Source organism: Leptodactylus fuscus, chromosome 1 (genome assembly GCF_031893055.1).
Source record: "Leptodactylus fuscus isolate aLepFus1 chromosome 1, aLepFus1.hap2, whole genome shotgun sequence".
Lineage (NCBI taxonomy): Eukaryota > Metazoa > Chordata > Amphibia > Anura > Leptodactylidae > Leptodactylus > Leptodactylus fuscus.
This window is the reverse complement of record NC_134265.1, coordinates 15,824,946-15,842,428: the sequence shown is the minus strand read 5'-3', so window position 1 is coordinate 15,842,428 and position 17,483 is coordinate 15,824,946. Positions and strand designations below refer to the sequence as shown.

General features: G+C 42.6%; 1 protein-coding gene across 1 annotated transcript in view; it reads left to right on the top strand.

Annotated features, from left to right (window-relative positions):
• The window catches only part of LOC142189968 (uncharacterized), a 31,621-nt gene extending 28,747 nt beyond the window's left edge, over positions 1-2,874 (top strand). The window contains exon 7 of the mRNA XM_075262263.1: positions 1,329-2,874. Within this exon, the coding sequence (XP_075118364.1) occupies positions 1,329-2,476 (1,148 nt within the window). The 3' untranslated portion in view covers positions 2,477-2,874. The remainder of the gene's footprint in view (positions 1-1,328) is intronic.
• The last annotated feature ends 14,609 nt before the right edge of the window (positions 2,875-17,483 follow it).

Here is a 17,483-nt window from a genome sequence, read left to right as displayed (position 1 = left end):
CGATACCTCCGGTCTGTGCCAGTCACTACAGCAATAACTCCGGTCTGTACCAGTCACTACAGTGATACCTCCGGTCTGTGCCAGTCACTACAGCGAGGCCTCCGGTCTGTGCCAGTCGCTTTATCAATACCTCCAGTTTGTGCCAGTCACTGCACTGGTTACCCATCCAACATAGAATACAATTTAAACTTTTCATTCTTAACTCCTGATCCCCCCGTAGCGCTGCAGTACCCTCTATCTTCTCCCTCGTCTGTTGGCCACCCCACCCCTGCTCTTTGGTGTGCCAATGAACTAAGATTGACATCCTCTGCAATCCATAACTCCCCCTTCCATCTCCAAGACTTTTCTTGAGCTGCAACAATTCTCTGGAATCCTTTACCCCGGATAATCAGATTAATACCAAACATTCTAAAACACATTTATGTATCTACCTACAATAAATAGCAACATAGCAACCAATCATGGCACAGGCTCCTCCCTCCTAATGTTTGACATGTTGATTAATTTGTTTCTTTTTACTGTCTGTACACGTCCTCTTGATTCCTATGTTGGTGCTGTATAATGAAATCAGAATTACATATTATTGCCTTTATAATATCAACTCTTCCACTTTTGTATAAAACACTGTTTCCCAAATTGTGGGTTGTGACCCCCTGAGGTTTTGGTAAATACCTCCAGGGGAGTGAAGAGCCGATACTGGTATTTAGCCGATCTGCAAAAAGACCTTTGATGATGTCATAGTCATGTGAGTCATGTGAGCAAAGTCTGCGTGCCGGCCGCTTCCATTCATTCCTATGGGAGCGTGCTATTCGGAACGGCTGTTTCGAATAGTGTTTGCTCATCTCTAGTATCCATCAGAGGAATCTGGTAAAGGCCTAGTCCTCTTTCCCCATAGAGAACACATGCTGAACGGGTTATCTAATATGTAAGGCCAGCCTTATTTAATAGTTGAACTTTGTGCCAAGTCTTAACATTTTTGGGGACATTTATAGATTGAAATATAAAATATCAAGATGATTTTTATGTTTATATTATTCAAAAATAACGCTTATTTTTTTTCTTGCCAGATGACTTTACCGAGAGCTCAGAGGGACATCTGATATCGTCCTATTTTAAAGCAGATGAATGCGGTCTCCCACAAGATCCATATGGAGAACATGTCATTACCCCAGATATACCCTCAGCCCATCAAAACCAAGATCTATCACCCGATCCTTTCCAATACATCCTATCTTTTGATTCTTTACAGACTGTTGAGCAAAGCGAAAGCCACAGCGCAAATGTTGTAAAGGGGGACAAACCGTTTTCATGCCCAGAATGTGGAAAAGGTTTCATCAAGAAATCCGAACTTGCCAAACATCAGAGAATCCACACAGCAGAGAAGCCATTTTCATGTTCAGAATGTGGCAAATGTTTTGCCCTTAAAAAATATCTTGTCACACATCAAAAAATTCACACCGGGGTGAAGCCATTTTCATGTTCTGAATGCGGAAAATGTTTTGCCCTGAAACAATCTCTCATTACACATCAGAGAACTCACACAGGGGCGAAGCCTTTTTTATGTTCAGAATGTGGCAAATGTTTCGCACAAAAATCTAATCTTGACCAACATCTGAGAACTCACACGGGGGAAAAACCATACGCATGTGATAAATGTGATAAATGTTATTCTCAGAAATCCAATCTCGTTGACCATGAAAAAAGTCACACGGGGGTGAAGCCTTTTTCATGTCCGTGGTGTGGGAAATGTTTTAACCAGAGGTCAGAACTTGTTAAACACCAGAGAATTCACACAGGAGAGAAGCCATATTCATGTTCAGAATGTGGCAAAAGTTTTGCCCTTAAAAAATATCTAGTTACACATCAAAGACACCACACAGGGGAGAAACCGTTTTCATGTACCGAATGTGGCAGATGTTTTGCCATCAAAAAATCTCTCGAGACACATCAAATACTTCACACAGGGGAGAAACCATTTTCATGTTCAGAATGTGGCAAATGTTTTGCCTTCAAAAAATTTCTACTTACACATCAAAGAACCCACACCGGGGAGAAGCCATTTCCATGTTCGGAATGTGGCAAATGCTTTACGGTGAAATCGAGCCTTTTGATACATCAGAGAATTCACACGGGGGAGAAGCCATTTTCCTGCCCACAATGTGAGAAATGTTTTACTCAGAAATCAAATCTCGTTGAACATCAGAAAACTCACACGGGAGAGAAGCCATTTTCATGTTCCCAATGTGGCAAATGCTTTACGGTGAAATCTCATCTGGTTAAACACGTGAGGAGTCACACAATAGAGAAGCCATTTTTGTGTACTGAATGTGGGAAATGTTTCTCGAGGAAAGGCCATCTCGTCGAGCATCAAAAAATTCACACAGGGGAGAAGCCATTCTCATGTCTAGTTTGCGAGAAGTATTTTGCTCAAAAATCAAATCTTCTTCAACATCAAAGAAAACACACATGGAAGTAGCCATTTTATTTCTTTTAAGTAAACATTTAAAACTTTTTGAAAAGTTTCATAAGCCAATAGTGGAAGTGATAATAGTCGTAAATGGAGATGAGCGAGTAGTATTCGATCGAATATCGAATAACATTATAGTCTATGGGAAAAAACAGGATTGTTGTTCCGTTTTCCAGGGAAACCAAAGTTCGACACATTGGATCCTCCAAGTTCCGTAAGTAGCAGGACGAGGAGCACGAGGAGGTTTTTGCATTGAATTCAATGGAATTTTCCCGCGTGGTATTCGACCGATACGAGTATTCGATTGAATAGTCGTAGTCGATCGAATACTACTCGCTCATCTCTAGTCGTAAACCGTTGTAATGTATTTTAATAATTTTGCTTCTTTGTGTTATTTTCGTCCTTCTTCCCCTGCACTGATCACCGTCTCTAAATAATCTCCGGTTCCATAGTCCGGCAGACAGATAAAGAGAGGTGGCTAAAGCTTCTTCGGCTGGGTTTTTTGGCCCGGATTGTGACACGGGAATCCACCTCGGAATCTGGTCCTAAAAACACCTCCGTGACTGTCGCAGCATTCCGACCGTCGGGGCATTCTGCTCCAGCTTAGTCCCAAATGAATGGGCCTGGTCAAGAGGGAGTGTTGCGCCCACGGCCGATTCAGCTATGGAGTCCACGGCCTGAAAGAGCAGCTCGCTTCTTTGTCTTCCCCGTTTCTTACCATTTGAGGAAAAAGGAAGTGAAGTCAATGGAAGACTGTTTTTTTTTATCCAAATTCTGAGGCGAATTCCGTGTCAAAATCCGGTCCAAAAACCCCGCGTGAACTCAGCCCTATGGCGTCACCTCTTCTAGACCTGGATGATATTTCACCTGCAAATTCGGTTCCGTAGTTTGTGTATGGAGTGCTGGAACCAGTGCAGGGGAAGGGCGGGGGAAAAAACAACAAGAATAAAGAAGATTTCTCTTTATTGAAATATATTAGAAACTTTCTTATTATTCCCTTTACTATTGATTTATGAAATATTAAAAAGTTTTATGTAGAGAAAGCCATGTAGACCAATAAGCGATGAATAAGCTACGTGTACCAATGAACGTCTGTTGCCTAAAAAGCAAGTAGCATCCAGGTAACACGCCTACCTATCCGCTATGTGCATAGAATAGTTCACCAGAAAGGGGTTTTCCAGGAGGAGGAAACGGTTTAAAAACGACTCAAAGTGGATTTTAAAAAATTTTAAATTTCATGGCATCACCATCGGGAACCCCTTCCCAATATCCATCGTAAGAGGATGGCGGATGTCTAGTGGAGGTTCCTACGATCAGAGATGTTTCTGATCTCAAGCACTTACAGTCCTCGGATGCGGCCATGGCATCATCTGGGGTTCCAAACACTAACACTTTCTCAAACGGCTCCCATACAATGAGATGGTGGGATCCGTTTGATGGCAGTCAGGAGCTTTCTGAAGTCTGCCATTGCAATATTACTATTGAGGCTTGTCTATGGCTGGCCTCAATATTAATACAACAATGTTCCCATAGACTGCAGAATTGCTGTCTATGGTAAAATTATACACTAGACTATAGTGTAGTCTATGGTATAAGTGATCTTCTAGTGGGAGGAAGGGGGGGGGGGTGACTTAAAATAAAAAGTACCGTATTTTTCGGACTATAAGACGCACTGGACTATAAGATGCACCTTATAGGTTTTAGAGGAGGAAAATAGGGGAAAAAAAATTTGAAGCAAAAAATGGTAAAATATTTAATATAATGGGAGTTGTAGTTTTGCAACAGCTGCAAGGCCACATTGACAGGTGACCCTGCAGCTGTACGGGGATGCATAGAGTGGGTTTTTTTGCGGGGCCAGAAGTACTTTTTAGTTATACCATTTTGGGGAATATCTATTGCTTAGATCACCTTGTATTGAAAAAAAACCCGGTGGTTTATGACATATGATTTTCTACTTTTATATATATATTCTAGGGACAGGAGGTGATTTAGAACTTTTATTTTTCATATTTTTAAAGTTTTTTTTTTTTTTTTTTTTTTTTACTATTTTATTCCCCCCCGGGGGCTTGAACCTGCGGTCACTTGATTGCAAGTCCCATAGACGGCAATACAACTGTATTGCCGTCTATGGGACATTCTGTCTATTAGTATTACGGCTGGTCATAGAGACCAGCCGTAATACTAATATAGCAGTGACAGGCCGGGGAGCCTCATTAGGCTCCCGGCTGTCATCCGGACAGGTCGGCTCCTGCGATATCGCCGCGCAGGAGCCGGCCTGCAACTTTACAGGTACGGGGCTGGTGGGGACCGGCCCCAGGGGAGAAGAGGCCGCTGACAGACTGCAGACCCGGCATCCGCTGTACTAGAGAGGTGGATGCCAGGGAGGGATAGACGCCGGGGCCTGAGACATCGCTACGATCCTCTGCCCTGCCTGAAGCCAGCGGCGGGGGGACGGAGGAGCGGAATAGCATCACTCCTCCCGCTCTTGGCTTCAGGCAGGGCAGAGGATCGTAGCGATGTCTCAGGCCCCGGCGTCTATCCCTCCCCGGCATCCGCCTCTCTATTACAGCAGATGCCAGGCGCCACATTCAGACTATAAGACGCACCCTTCTTTTCCCCCAAAATTTTTGGGGAAAAAAGTGCGTCTTATAGTCCGAAAAATACGGTAAATTTTTTTTAATTAAATATAAGAAAACCAAAAATAAAAATTCATTTCACCTCCGTTTACATAAAATACATATAAAAACAAAATTATACACCTCAGACACGACAATATCACAAAAATATCAAATATCCCATAAGGTGAATGCTATAGCATGAAACAAGTTCAAATAATCCAAGCACCATTTTTTTCACCTGCAAAACAAATTGAACAAAAAGTGATGTAAACGTCAGACGTTACCCAAAGTGGTATAAAGGGAAACTACATCTTATCCCACAAAAAAAGAGCCCTCACACAGCTCCATACACACAAATACAAAATAGTCAAGTTTTTCTTTCTTTAAAGTTGCTTGAACTTTTTAAAAAATATATTAGAACATGAAACTGCTCTCACATGTGGCATCACATGAATGTACCGACCTGACCCGTAGAATAACTTTAATGTGTTACTTTTACTGCACAATGAACATTGTGAGAACAAAACCTGAAAGAAAGTGGCACAATTGCATTTTTTTCCAATTCCACCCCATTCTGATTCTTTCCCAGTACATTGTACAGAATAGTAAATGGTGCCATTGGAAAGTACAATTTGTCCTGCAAATACTAAGCACCAAATGGCTCTGAACTGAAAAAATCAAGAAGATATGGATTTTGTAAAGCAGGGGATAAAAAGTTAGACAAAAATTAATAAATTGGCTTTGGTGGGAAGGGGCTGACATAGATATATATAACTGTATCTGGACCTTATTAGCAGTCATTAATAAATGTTTCATATCATATCTGCTGTGTGTGGATTGATCCTTCTCTACCCTTTAGATATTAATATATATATATATATATATATATATATATATATATATATATACACTAGCTTTTACCCACAACTTCGTCCGTGGAACCCTGACCCCCTGCGGGACCCACCTGGAGCGGTGCGCAGGCTTGTTCCTTTGCCTTTTGTCCACTGGAACTGTTTACCTCCTCTCCCTCCTGGCGCCCGCCACCCCCCTTTCTCCCTACCCGCTTCCCCATGTGGTCATTCCTTCCTCCTACCCCGTGCCCCTTTGCCCCCCAGGAACATGCCCCCTTCCCCCCCAACCCCATGCCCACTTCTCCCGTGTTACGTACTCCGTGCCCCCTTTTCCCCCCTACCCCATGCCCCCTTCCCCCATCTTACCTACCCGGTGCCCCCCCACCCTGCGGCCTGCTGGAACACTTTACCTCCTCTCCCTCCTGGCGCCTGCCACTCTCCCTTTGTCCCTACCTGCTTCCACATGTGATCACTCCTTCCTCCTACCCCATGCCCCCTTCCCCCGTCTTACCTACTCCGTGCCCCCTTTTCCCCCCACCAGACCCTGCCGACTGTGTTCCCCCTACCAACCTGTGGCCCCGTCCTCACCACGCCCTGGGCTTCCCAGGCACCGATGTACCGACTTGTAGTGTTCAGAGACGGCAGATGCTGCGGGACAACTGGCCAAACCGGCGTTCCAGAGTGCGGCACAGGTGACCCCCTGTCCAGCCGCGGCAGAGTACTGCGGTCCTGTGGTGAGGTCACACAGGTGGGGCAGCATATGGACTTGTCGCTGGCCCAGAGTAGAGGCCCTTGTGCAGGACGCTCCGGAGCTCTCAGAGACGCCATGTTGGTGTGGACGGCGGCCGGACAATAACTCCGCCCACATAGAGAAGCAGCACCCAATCAGGTGAGCTGCTGAAAGGGCTGGGATGACATCAGGTCCTACAGCGTGCCAGGTCCTGCAGCGAATTGAACCGTGAGAAGAATCGGGCACGGGAGTGAATTGCAGTGGTGTACGGGAATTCCATGTAGCCTATTGTTCAATCCGGGACCCAAGGTATGTATGTGCGCAATTTCAGACAAATCCATTCACCCGTGTAGGTGTCATTGAGGAACAAACATCCAAAAAAATATACTTTCACCTTTATAATATTAGTAGGATTTTTGAATGTAGATTGTGAGCCCCATATAGGGAACACAACGTACATTTTTTTCCCTATCAGTATGTTTTGGGTTTTTTTGTAGAACGGGAGGAAATCCACACAAACATGGGGAGAACATACAAACTCCTTGCAGATGTTGTTCCTGACGGGATTTGAACTCAAGACTTCAGCGCTGCAAGGCTTCAGTACTAACCACTGAGCCACCGTGTTGCTCCAGATCTTAAGATATTTCACTCTATGGGGAAGAAGGAGAGCTATAGACTTGATGGAATATAGAGCTATTCATATCAATGGCCCCCTACACACGGCATGATTTTTTTTACAGATCCATGGGGGAGGCCTAAATAAGTCGGTGGTTTAATAGCTAAAGAGAGTCTATCATTAGAATCCCGTATTAAGCTAAACCCACGTCGGAATAGCCTTAAGAAAGGCCTTATGAAAGACTACTCTTCCCCTACCTTTAGGATCCATTCACATGGAGGAAAATGGATTCCTTCAGTTTCAGAATTTCAGTTCTGTTAGCAGAAAAAGGAACCCATTGAACTCAGTGAGAGGCTTTTTTTTTCAGCGCCATTTTCCTCCATGTGAATAGACCCTTAGATGTCTTCTCCACGCCGCCATTCCATAGATATCACAGTTTTGGTCCATATGCTAATTAGTATCCTCACAGCACTGGGGGCGTCCAAACTATCCAGCACCGCCTTCTTCTTGTTCCCCACCTCTTCTTTCCTGTTTGGCCACAGGAAAATGGCGACGGACACGCACAGTCAGCCCTTTTTGAAGAAGACATGACGGAACAAGGAAGAAGACGTGGAGGCGTTGACCAAGAAGGCGGCGGCGCTGGATAGTTTTCACTCAGCCCTGAGAACGCCCCCAATGCTGAAAGGGGGTCCAAAACCAATAATAGAGCCCTGCAGGGGCCTTTAAGAGGACTGGAAACGTGGCTACAAACCAATAAAGCATTTGTATATATATATATACAAATCAGTTGGCAAGTGCACTGGGGGTGGGGCTTGATTTGACAGATTTACCTACAGAGGGCTGTTTGACTGTCATCCAAAGCTTGAGGGGCCACTTCTTAGGATTTTTTTTAAGATTTCAACCCCACTAACCCTCATTTCACAAATTAGAAAATCTCACCAAAATAGTCATGGTGCAATTTCCCATCCAAACTTTGCCAGGTGCACCCATAAGAGAGAATGGTCACAGGTGGGGTATTGCCATAACTGAGGAGAACATGCATGATAATTTGTTGTTCCAATTTTCATGAATCAAATTTTGGAAAACTCTTGTTGGCTAAAAATGACCCATTGATGCATTCCTTGAGGGGTATCCTTTCTAAAATGGGGTCATAAGTAGGAAATTTCCTCTGTTCTGGTACCTCAGTGCAACATGGCATCTGAAAACCATTCCAGTAAAATATGCCCTCCAAAAGCCATGTAGTGCTCCTTCGCTTCTGAGCCCCATAGTATATAACAACATCTGGGGCATTGCCGTGTTCCGGAGACATTTTATGAGCACTAGAGATAAAGTGAAGTTTATTGTAATTTATGGCCCAGACATACAACCACATCTGGGATATCTCTGCACTTGTGATTGTATCTTCTCCTTTAATCCCTGAAAAATTTTGGGCTAAAGAAATTTTTTTTCATATAATACATTGCCAAATTCTATGGAACGGCTATGGAGTCAAAGAGCTTACCCTTGAAAAGTAAAGTTTCAAAAATGTGGTCACTTTTTGGAGGTCTCCACTATTTTGGTATCTTAGAGGTGACATGACCCCTGAAAACTATTCTTGCAAAATCTGCCCTCCAAAATCCTCATGGCACTCTTTGACTTCTGAGCCATGCCATGTGAACCCACAGTGCCATATGCCTATACAGGAGTATGGCCCCGTATTGCTATGTTGAGAAAAAGTATAACGTACCATGGGGGGCTCTTTTCTCCTTTACGTCTTGTGAAAATAAAAAATGTTGGGTAAACACAATGTTTTATTGGAAAATTTTTTAATATCTTCACTATACTCCTTGATAAATTCCTCGAGAGAATTAAAATGGGGTCATATGTTGCCATCTCCACAGATCTGATACCTCAAGGGCTCTAATAATGTGACATGGCGCCTGAAAATTATTCTTCCAAAATCTGCCCTCCAAAAACCTAATAGTGCTTCTTTCCTTCTGAGCAGTGGCGTAACTACCACCATAGCAGCGGAGGCAGCTGCCACAGGGCCCGGGACATTAGGGGCCCGGTGACAGCTGCTATCATTATACTCGGGGGTCTTTTCGGACCACCGAGTATAATGACTGGCGGACCAGGAGAGGTAAGAAACATAAAAAAAAAGTTACTTACCTCTCCACAATCCTGGCAGGCCTCCTTCCTGACATCCTTTCTGATGTCTCTGACATTACATGAACCCAGTCTGCGTCCAGAGTCATGTGACGTCCGACGTCATTGAACAAGTACGGCAGCAGAGAAGGCAGCAGAGAAGACCGCGTAGGAGCCAGGGGACAGGTAAGTAACAGTAGTTTTTTATGTTTTTATTTCCCCGGGTCTCCGATTATTATACTCTGGGGTCTGAAAAGACCCCAGAGTATAATAATTGTTTATGGGTGTCCACAGTGGGACATAATACTGTGTGCAGGGGCCACTAAGGGACATAGTACTGTGTGCAGGGGCCACTAAGGGACATAGTACTGTGTACAGGGGCCACTATGGGGTATAATACTGTGTGCAGGGACCACTAAGGGACATAATACTGTGTGCAGGGGCCACTATGGGGGATAATACTGTGTGCAGGGGCCACTATGGGACATAATACTGTCTGCAGGGGCCACTATGGGACATAATACTGTGTGCAGGGGCCACTATGGGGGATAATACTGTGTGCAGGGGCCACTATGGAACATAATACTGTGTGCAGGGGCCACTATGGGACATAATACTGTGTGCGGGGGCCACTATGGGACATAATACTGTGTGCAGGGGCCACTATGGGGCATAATACTATGTGCAGGGGCCACTATGGGGTATAATACTGTGTGCAGGGGCGACTATGGGGCATAATACTATGTGCAGGGGCCACTATGGGGTATAATACTGTGTGTAGGGGGGCCACTATGGGGCATAATACTATGTGCAGGGGCCACTATGGGGCATAATACTATGTGCAGGGGCCACTATGGGGTATAATACTGTGTGCAGGGACCACTATGGGGAATAATACTGTGTGCAGGGGTGACTATGGGGCATAATACTGTGTGCAGGGGCCACTATGGGACATAATACTGTGTGCAGGGGCCACTATGGGGCATAATACTGTGTGCAGGGACCACTATGGGGAATAATACTTTGTGCAGGGGCCACTATGGGGCATTATACTGTGTGCAGGGGGCCACTATGGGACATAATACTGTGTGCAGTGGCCACTATGGGACATAATACTGTGTGCAGGGGCCACTATGGGGGATAATACTGTGTGCAGGGGGCCACTATGGGACATAATACTGTGTGCAGGGACCACTATGGGGACATAATACTGTGTGCAGGGGCCACTATGGGACATAATACTGTGTGCAGGGGCCACTATGGGGGATAATACTGTGTGCAGGGGACACTACGGGACATACAGTCCTATGAAAAAGTTTGGGCACCCCTATTAATCTTAATCATTTTTAGTTCTAAATATTTTGGTGTTTGCAGCAGCCATTTCAGTTTGATATATCTAATAACTGATGGACACAGTAATATTTCAGGATTGAAATGAGGTTTATTGTACTAACAGAAAATGTGCAATATGCATTAAACCAAAATTTGACCGGTGCAAAAGTATGGGCACCTCAACAGAAAAGTGACATTAATATTTAGTAGATCCTCCTTTTGCAAAGATAACAGCCTCTAGTCGCTTCCTGTAGCTTTTAATCAGTTCCTGGATCCTGGATAAAGGTATTTTGGACAAACAATTCAAGTTCAGTTAAGTTAGATGGTCGCCGAGCATGGACAGCCCGCTTCAAATCATCCCACAGATGTTCAATGATATTCAGGTCTGGGGACTGGGATGGCCATTCCAGAACATTGTAATTGTTCCTCTGCATGAATGCCTGAGGATTTGGAGCGGTGTTTTGGATCATTGTCTTGCTGAAATATCCATCCCCGGCGTAACTTCAACTTCGTCACTGATTCTTGAACATTATTCTCAAGAATCTGCTGATACTGAGTGGAATCCATGCGACTCTCAACTTTAACAAGATTCCCGGTGCCGGCATTGGCCACACAGCCCCAAAGCATGATGGAACCTCCACCAAATTTTACAGTGGGTAGCATGTGTTTTTCTTGGAATGCTGTTTCTTTTTGGACGCCATGCATAACGCCTTTTTTTATAACCAAACAACTCAATTTTTGTTTCCAAAATGAAGCTGCCTTGTCCAAATGTGCTTTTTCATACCTCAGGCAACTCTATTTGTGGCGTACGTGCAGAAACGGCTTCTTTCTCATCACTCTCCCATACAGCTTCTATTTGTGCAAAGTGCGCTGTATAGTTGACCGATGCACAGTGACACCATCTGCAGCAAGATGATGCTGCAGCTCTTTGGAGGTGGTCTGTGGATTGTCCTTGACTGTTCTCACCATTCTTCTTCTCTGCCTTTCTGATATTTTTCTTGGCCTGCCACTTCTGGGCTTAACAAGAACTGTCCCTGTGGTCTTCCATTTCCTTACTATGTTCCTCACAGTGGAAACTGACAGGTTAAATCTCTGAGACAGCTTTTTGTATCCTTCCCCTGAACAACTATGTTGAACAATCTTTGTTTTCAGATCATTTGAGAGCGGGCTGTCCATGTTCGGCGACCATCAAACTTAACTGAACTTGAATTGTTTTGTAGAAAGAAATGGTCCAAAATACCTTCATCCAGGATCCAGGAACTGATTAAAAGCTACAGGAAGCGACTAGAGGCTGTTATCTTTGCAAAAGGAGGATGTACTAAATATTAATGTCACTTTTCTGTTGAGGTGCCCATATTTTTGCACCGGTCAAATTTTGGTTTAATGCATATTGCGCATTTTCTGTTAGTACAATAAACCTGTTAGGATCACATCTTCCATCTTGTATTCTGTCAGCCATTTTGTAAGCTTTTTCTTATATAAGCTTCATAAGGATGTCTGTTTAGAGTTTAAGAGACCCCTTTAGGGGATAAGGTGTGTGGAATGTTGATGGTTGGGTTATAACTCCTTATCTGTTTGTGGTGAGAATCTCATAACAGGTTCTATAACCAGTTGACCCTTAGCCACAGACCGGACTGGACAGATAGCATGTGATCATTATCTCTCGTGCTGTGATATATACATCTAGAATTAGTGTAAGATGTTGGTTTACACATAAATATTGTAAATTCTTCTGTATGTCATGAGAAAGGTCATCCCAGGTTGGAGTATAGTAATGAGATGCAGAACTTATCCAATAGTCATGTGCCACAGCTTATGTATAACCAATCGGGTCAAAGTCCAACCTGCTTATGTTTGTATAAATGCTAACTTTCTGTAACAATAAATCAGAATCCATTTTGATACACGACCACCATGTGTCTCTGTTGATTCTCCGGGCTAAAGATGGCGGCAGCCGATCTTGGCCTGTTAATTAATTTTCCTTTACAGACAGCATATCTCTGGGGTATTATGATTTGACCCCAACAGAAAATTGGCGCCCAAACGTGCGGCTTGAGAGATGAGGAGACGGTTTGCTGATCCCCCGGACGACCAGATTACAGGAGTGCTTGGAAATACAGATCCAACAAAGTCAGCGCTGCAAGGTAAGAACTTTAATCTTACCAGTTTGATCTGTGTTTCTAAGAACTTTTGTATTCCTGTCCGAGTGTGAGGTAAACACATATGTTCCTTATATAGATAGCTCAAGCTTTTTGCAAAGAACCTAAAAGAATATATATTGTCTGTAAAGGGGGATGGGAAATCTCATTCTTTGTATACTGTCCATGCTGTGATTTGATTGATACATCTGTTATAAAGTGTATAAGGCGGTACAGGCAGTCTCCATCCTTAGTTAAAAGACAGAGATTAGTTCAGTGAAAATGGGGAGTAATCTGTGTGATCCCCCAAATAAATCTGTGTGGTTCTGGGGAGTAATCTGTGTGATCCCCCAAATAAATCTGTGTGGTTCTGGGGAGTAATCTGTGTGATCCCCCAAATAAATCTGTGTGGTTCTGGGGAGTAATCTGTGTGATCCCCCAAATAAATCTGTGTGGTTCTGGGGAGTAATCTTTGTGATCCCCCAAATAAATCTGTGTGGTTCTGGGGAGTAATCTGTGTGATCCCCCAAATAAATCTGTGTGGTTCTGGGGAGTAATCTGTGTGATCCCCCAAATAAATCTGTGTGGTTCTGGGGAGTAATCTTTGTGATCCCCCAAATAAATCTGTGTGGTTCTGGGGAGTAATCTTTGTGATCCCCCAAATAAATCTGTGTGGTTCTGGGGAGTAATCTTTGTGATCCCCCAAATAAATATACCCCATATGAACTAATAGAGATGAGAGAGAGAAGTTGCCGCCCAAGTAAAAGAAAAATAAATAAATAAATAAATAAATAAAAAATCCTTAAGAGAGCAGGGGTTCCTAAGATAGGATTGTTTGATAGTAAATGTTGGGAACCAATGGAGATTAGATCATGCAGGACAGATACAGGAGCATAAGTTACAAAGGGATATGTGCTCGAATTGAAGAACAGAATGGGGGGAGTGCAGAGTCAGCCGGTATGGAAATCAACCCAAAAGATAGTTTAAGGAAAGAGCAGTTAGAAATGGAGGTGATAAACTGCTGATAAGATGTTGGATAGTTGGATAAACATTAAGTAAGGAATGGTTACAGAAATAAGGTATTCAGTGTTTGTATATTTTCCTTAGTGTAAGGGAATGTATAGTGAGCCCTCACTCACAGTCCAGCTAAAGGGTTAAATGTGGTCTGCATTGTGATGTTAGCACTATATATGAGTGGTAACTAGATAAAGATATAGGGAGAGTCCGCTGAAGTATATTGTGGCAGACTACTCACCAAGGTAGTAGATTCTGGGTGAAATCAGGTCTATAATGCTTTGAAAAACACCATGATTGTTGAAGCATTTATGCAAGGAAAAATGGCAGAAAAAGATCAGAAGCTCCTGTGTGTCTCTAATGGAGGTCAGGATAATTCACAATGAATGTCAGGCCTCCCCCCCCCCCCACCTCCTATTGTCCTCTGTATATCCACAGCAGAGGTATACAGGAGACAGGTTTTGCTAGGATTCAACAGAAGGGGGGAGGGGAGACACGGCAGGTAGCTAAGATTTCAGCTATGAGTGATACAATGTAACATCATTGGTATAATGTATGGAGAATTAGGAATATATGGTTTAATAATAAGTGAACTGTATAGTGTAAGCTGTTTCTAACCAGTATTTGACTTTGTGTAAGATTATTGTGATGTGTTACAGTGGTAAAAACTTTGATTGGAATCTTGTAAAGTAAAGTGTCAAAAAGTCTTGCAGTCAGCCCTCAAGGCAAATCTCAGATATAGTGTAAGAGTTTCTGAGCATCTGTAGCAACTAGATGAGTGGGGTCTGCCATGGAAATATTCGAAGACTGCACAGAAATATTAATATGTAATGTTGGTATCAGTATTGGCTGTTTAAATCATATTTAATGTCTTTAGAATTGGATTAATGGCATAAATGTTAGATAATCATTATTATGTTTATTTTTTAGTGATACACATTGAAGATGAAGCCATCTAATGATTTGTTTGTTTATTTTTCCTCAATATTGAGCTGTGCAGGAATTATAACTAACCCTGTGATTACTTGTAGGAAAAAAAAAGAATAAGATGATATCACTGTACAAAATATATGAAAACTTGACAAGTTCTTTATGATTCAATGGATGTGTGTGTGTCTGGAGCTCCAGTGTGAAGGTTGCATGTATGTATGAAGTGAATGGGCCCATATGTGTTACATGTACATGCTCTGTTTGCCTATGTCTGTATTGTTACATTTTTAGTCTCCACAGGGAGCAGATGAAGAAATTGAATGCTGATAGTCCCACAGAGGGTGGTGACAAGTAGATATGAGTTCCTTTCCATCGTTGAAAATATATATATATGTACAGTATATATGTCTTCTGGTGAATATGAGATGTACTTGATATACCATGTACATGTACTAGGTACTCAGTGTTTATTGGTTATGAGTTTATACTATAAACCCATGAATGTTAACAATCGGGAATTATTTTGTGAAAAAGTTGTATCTAATACTTGTAAAATGTTATTGGTCATTTCTATTCAGATTGATCCCTTAAAGTTTTTGCCTTCTCTGCTGATATATTTTGAGCATTTAATGAATTAGTTGTAATTCTGGAATAATTAGAAGTTTTAGAGAACTGAATTTACTTGGGATTGTCTAAACAAGCTGCTGGGATATGTAATACTACAGGTATAACAAGTTTGGGAAAAGCCAGCTCAGCTGCTTCCATGATAAGACACAAGGGTTGCTTGCAGTGGAAACAAAGATAACAATCTCAGACTGCAGTGTGTCTTATTTATGTCTTCTAATGTAAGCTTTGCATTCTGTGCTGCACTACAAGTCCCTTCTAAACCTGTTAACAATAGTTTCAGGGGAGGAAAAAGTCAGATAACTTAAAAATTAATTTTATTTTTGCTAATTTGGTTATGTAAATGATGAATCTATTGTTAACTCTGATGAGAGTTCTTTCATTTTAGATGATTCTCGATTTAGGAATGATGGTGGATTCTGCACCAGATATGTCATGGTCACTGAATATGAGGTAAACCGAGGGTAAAACCAAGCACAAGTAGAACCATTATAGAACTGTATGGGTCTCAGCTCATGAAGCTGAACTAGAAGCCATCACTGAGACAGGGTACAAGGCCTGAGGGTAGGTGTTTGATATAGTGGGACTATGGTCCAATCTGGAGAGCGAGAGCTTTCTGTAGGGTTAATGTGAAGCCTAAAAGGATTTCCAGGCTGTTCAGATAGTGATGGACCCTGCTGCTGCCCCCACACAGGTGGGTATAGTCAGAAGTCAGGACACACACCAAGGCTGATATGAAAGGAAGTAGAGGTAACATGTGGGCAGACACTGCCACTAACACAGCTGCAGAGGCCTAGGGGATATGCTTTACTGATAATTGGTCACTATACTAGGCCCAAAAAAACCCTTTTAGCTCTCTTTTCAGGTTTTACAACACTGAAGCACCAAAAATGGTCCAGGACTGAAAGAGGATGTACAAGTCCTGATCTCCGGTGGTAAGAGAGTATTGTTACTGATAGCATTTGTCCCCACTGATGGCATAAGCAGCTCATTTCTAAGTGCACTGTTTAGTAGTAGCCATGTGTGACCTGGTGAGCGGAGGATGGGCGGCTGCAGGATTTAGTATCACTACTGACAGATATATGTGAGCCTGCATGACATGTGGTAAGTGCAAAGTAGGCCAAAAAGTGAAAAGTGTTTTTTTTTTAGCCATGCCCAGAGCCCTTGTACCTGTTCCAGGGATTGCAGGATAACTATATGCTATAACTATAACTTTAGTAACTACTAAAGGTGAGACGGTATAAGTACGTGCTTGTGTGTATAGTGATTTCTCTTCAGGATGGCCTGGGGCATATCTGGTGAAGAAAGCCATCACAAACGGGCTGCAGATACTGAAGATGTAGTGTGTCACTTGCATTTGTATTTTCTGTAAGGTACCCTCCTGACAGAAGAATTGGTTTTAGCCCATAGCAAACTTTCTTTGGGTCAGCCCCTAGGTTACAGTTGTATTATGGTGTACTGACTGACTATGTGATGTCTTGGCAAAAACATCTGACTAATGTATAGTTTTGAGTTTTCTCCTCACTCTCAGATTTTAAGTTAGTGGACGGGACCTATTCATTTAAGCCAAGAGATTGATGACACGTGAGAAATCCTCTTGAACCAAGATTTGATGATTCGCTCCAAGTGCTGCTAACTACTAATACTCCTATGAAACTTGAAGGACAGAGTAACTGTATCCAAGCTTCACATTGCAAAGAAGTCTCTACACACAGCGATGAAGATTCTCCTGATATTACTGTTATAGATTATTCTGGCGATAAGCCTGCATAGAACATTTGACAATGAGTGGAACAATAAGTTTTTTTTCTTTAAACATCATATGATCTTGAATGAAGATTTGAATGTGTCAAACTGTAGGATATGTACTCATAGCCCCATATTAGCCTCAGTCATGTTATATATAGCTGTTTTCATAACACAACAGGAAGTAATGATACATAGTGTTTGAAAAATACAAAGCAGACTGAAAATAACAGGCCAGAACTATGATTGAGATTAATTTGGAATACAGGAACATATGAGGGGAATCTGGAAAG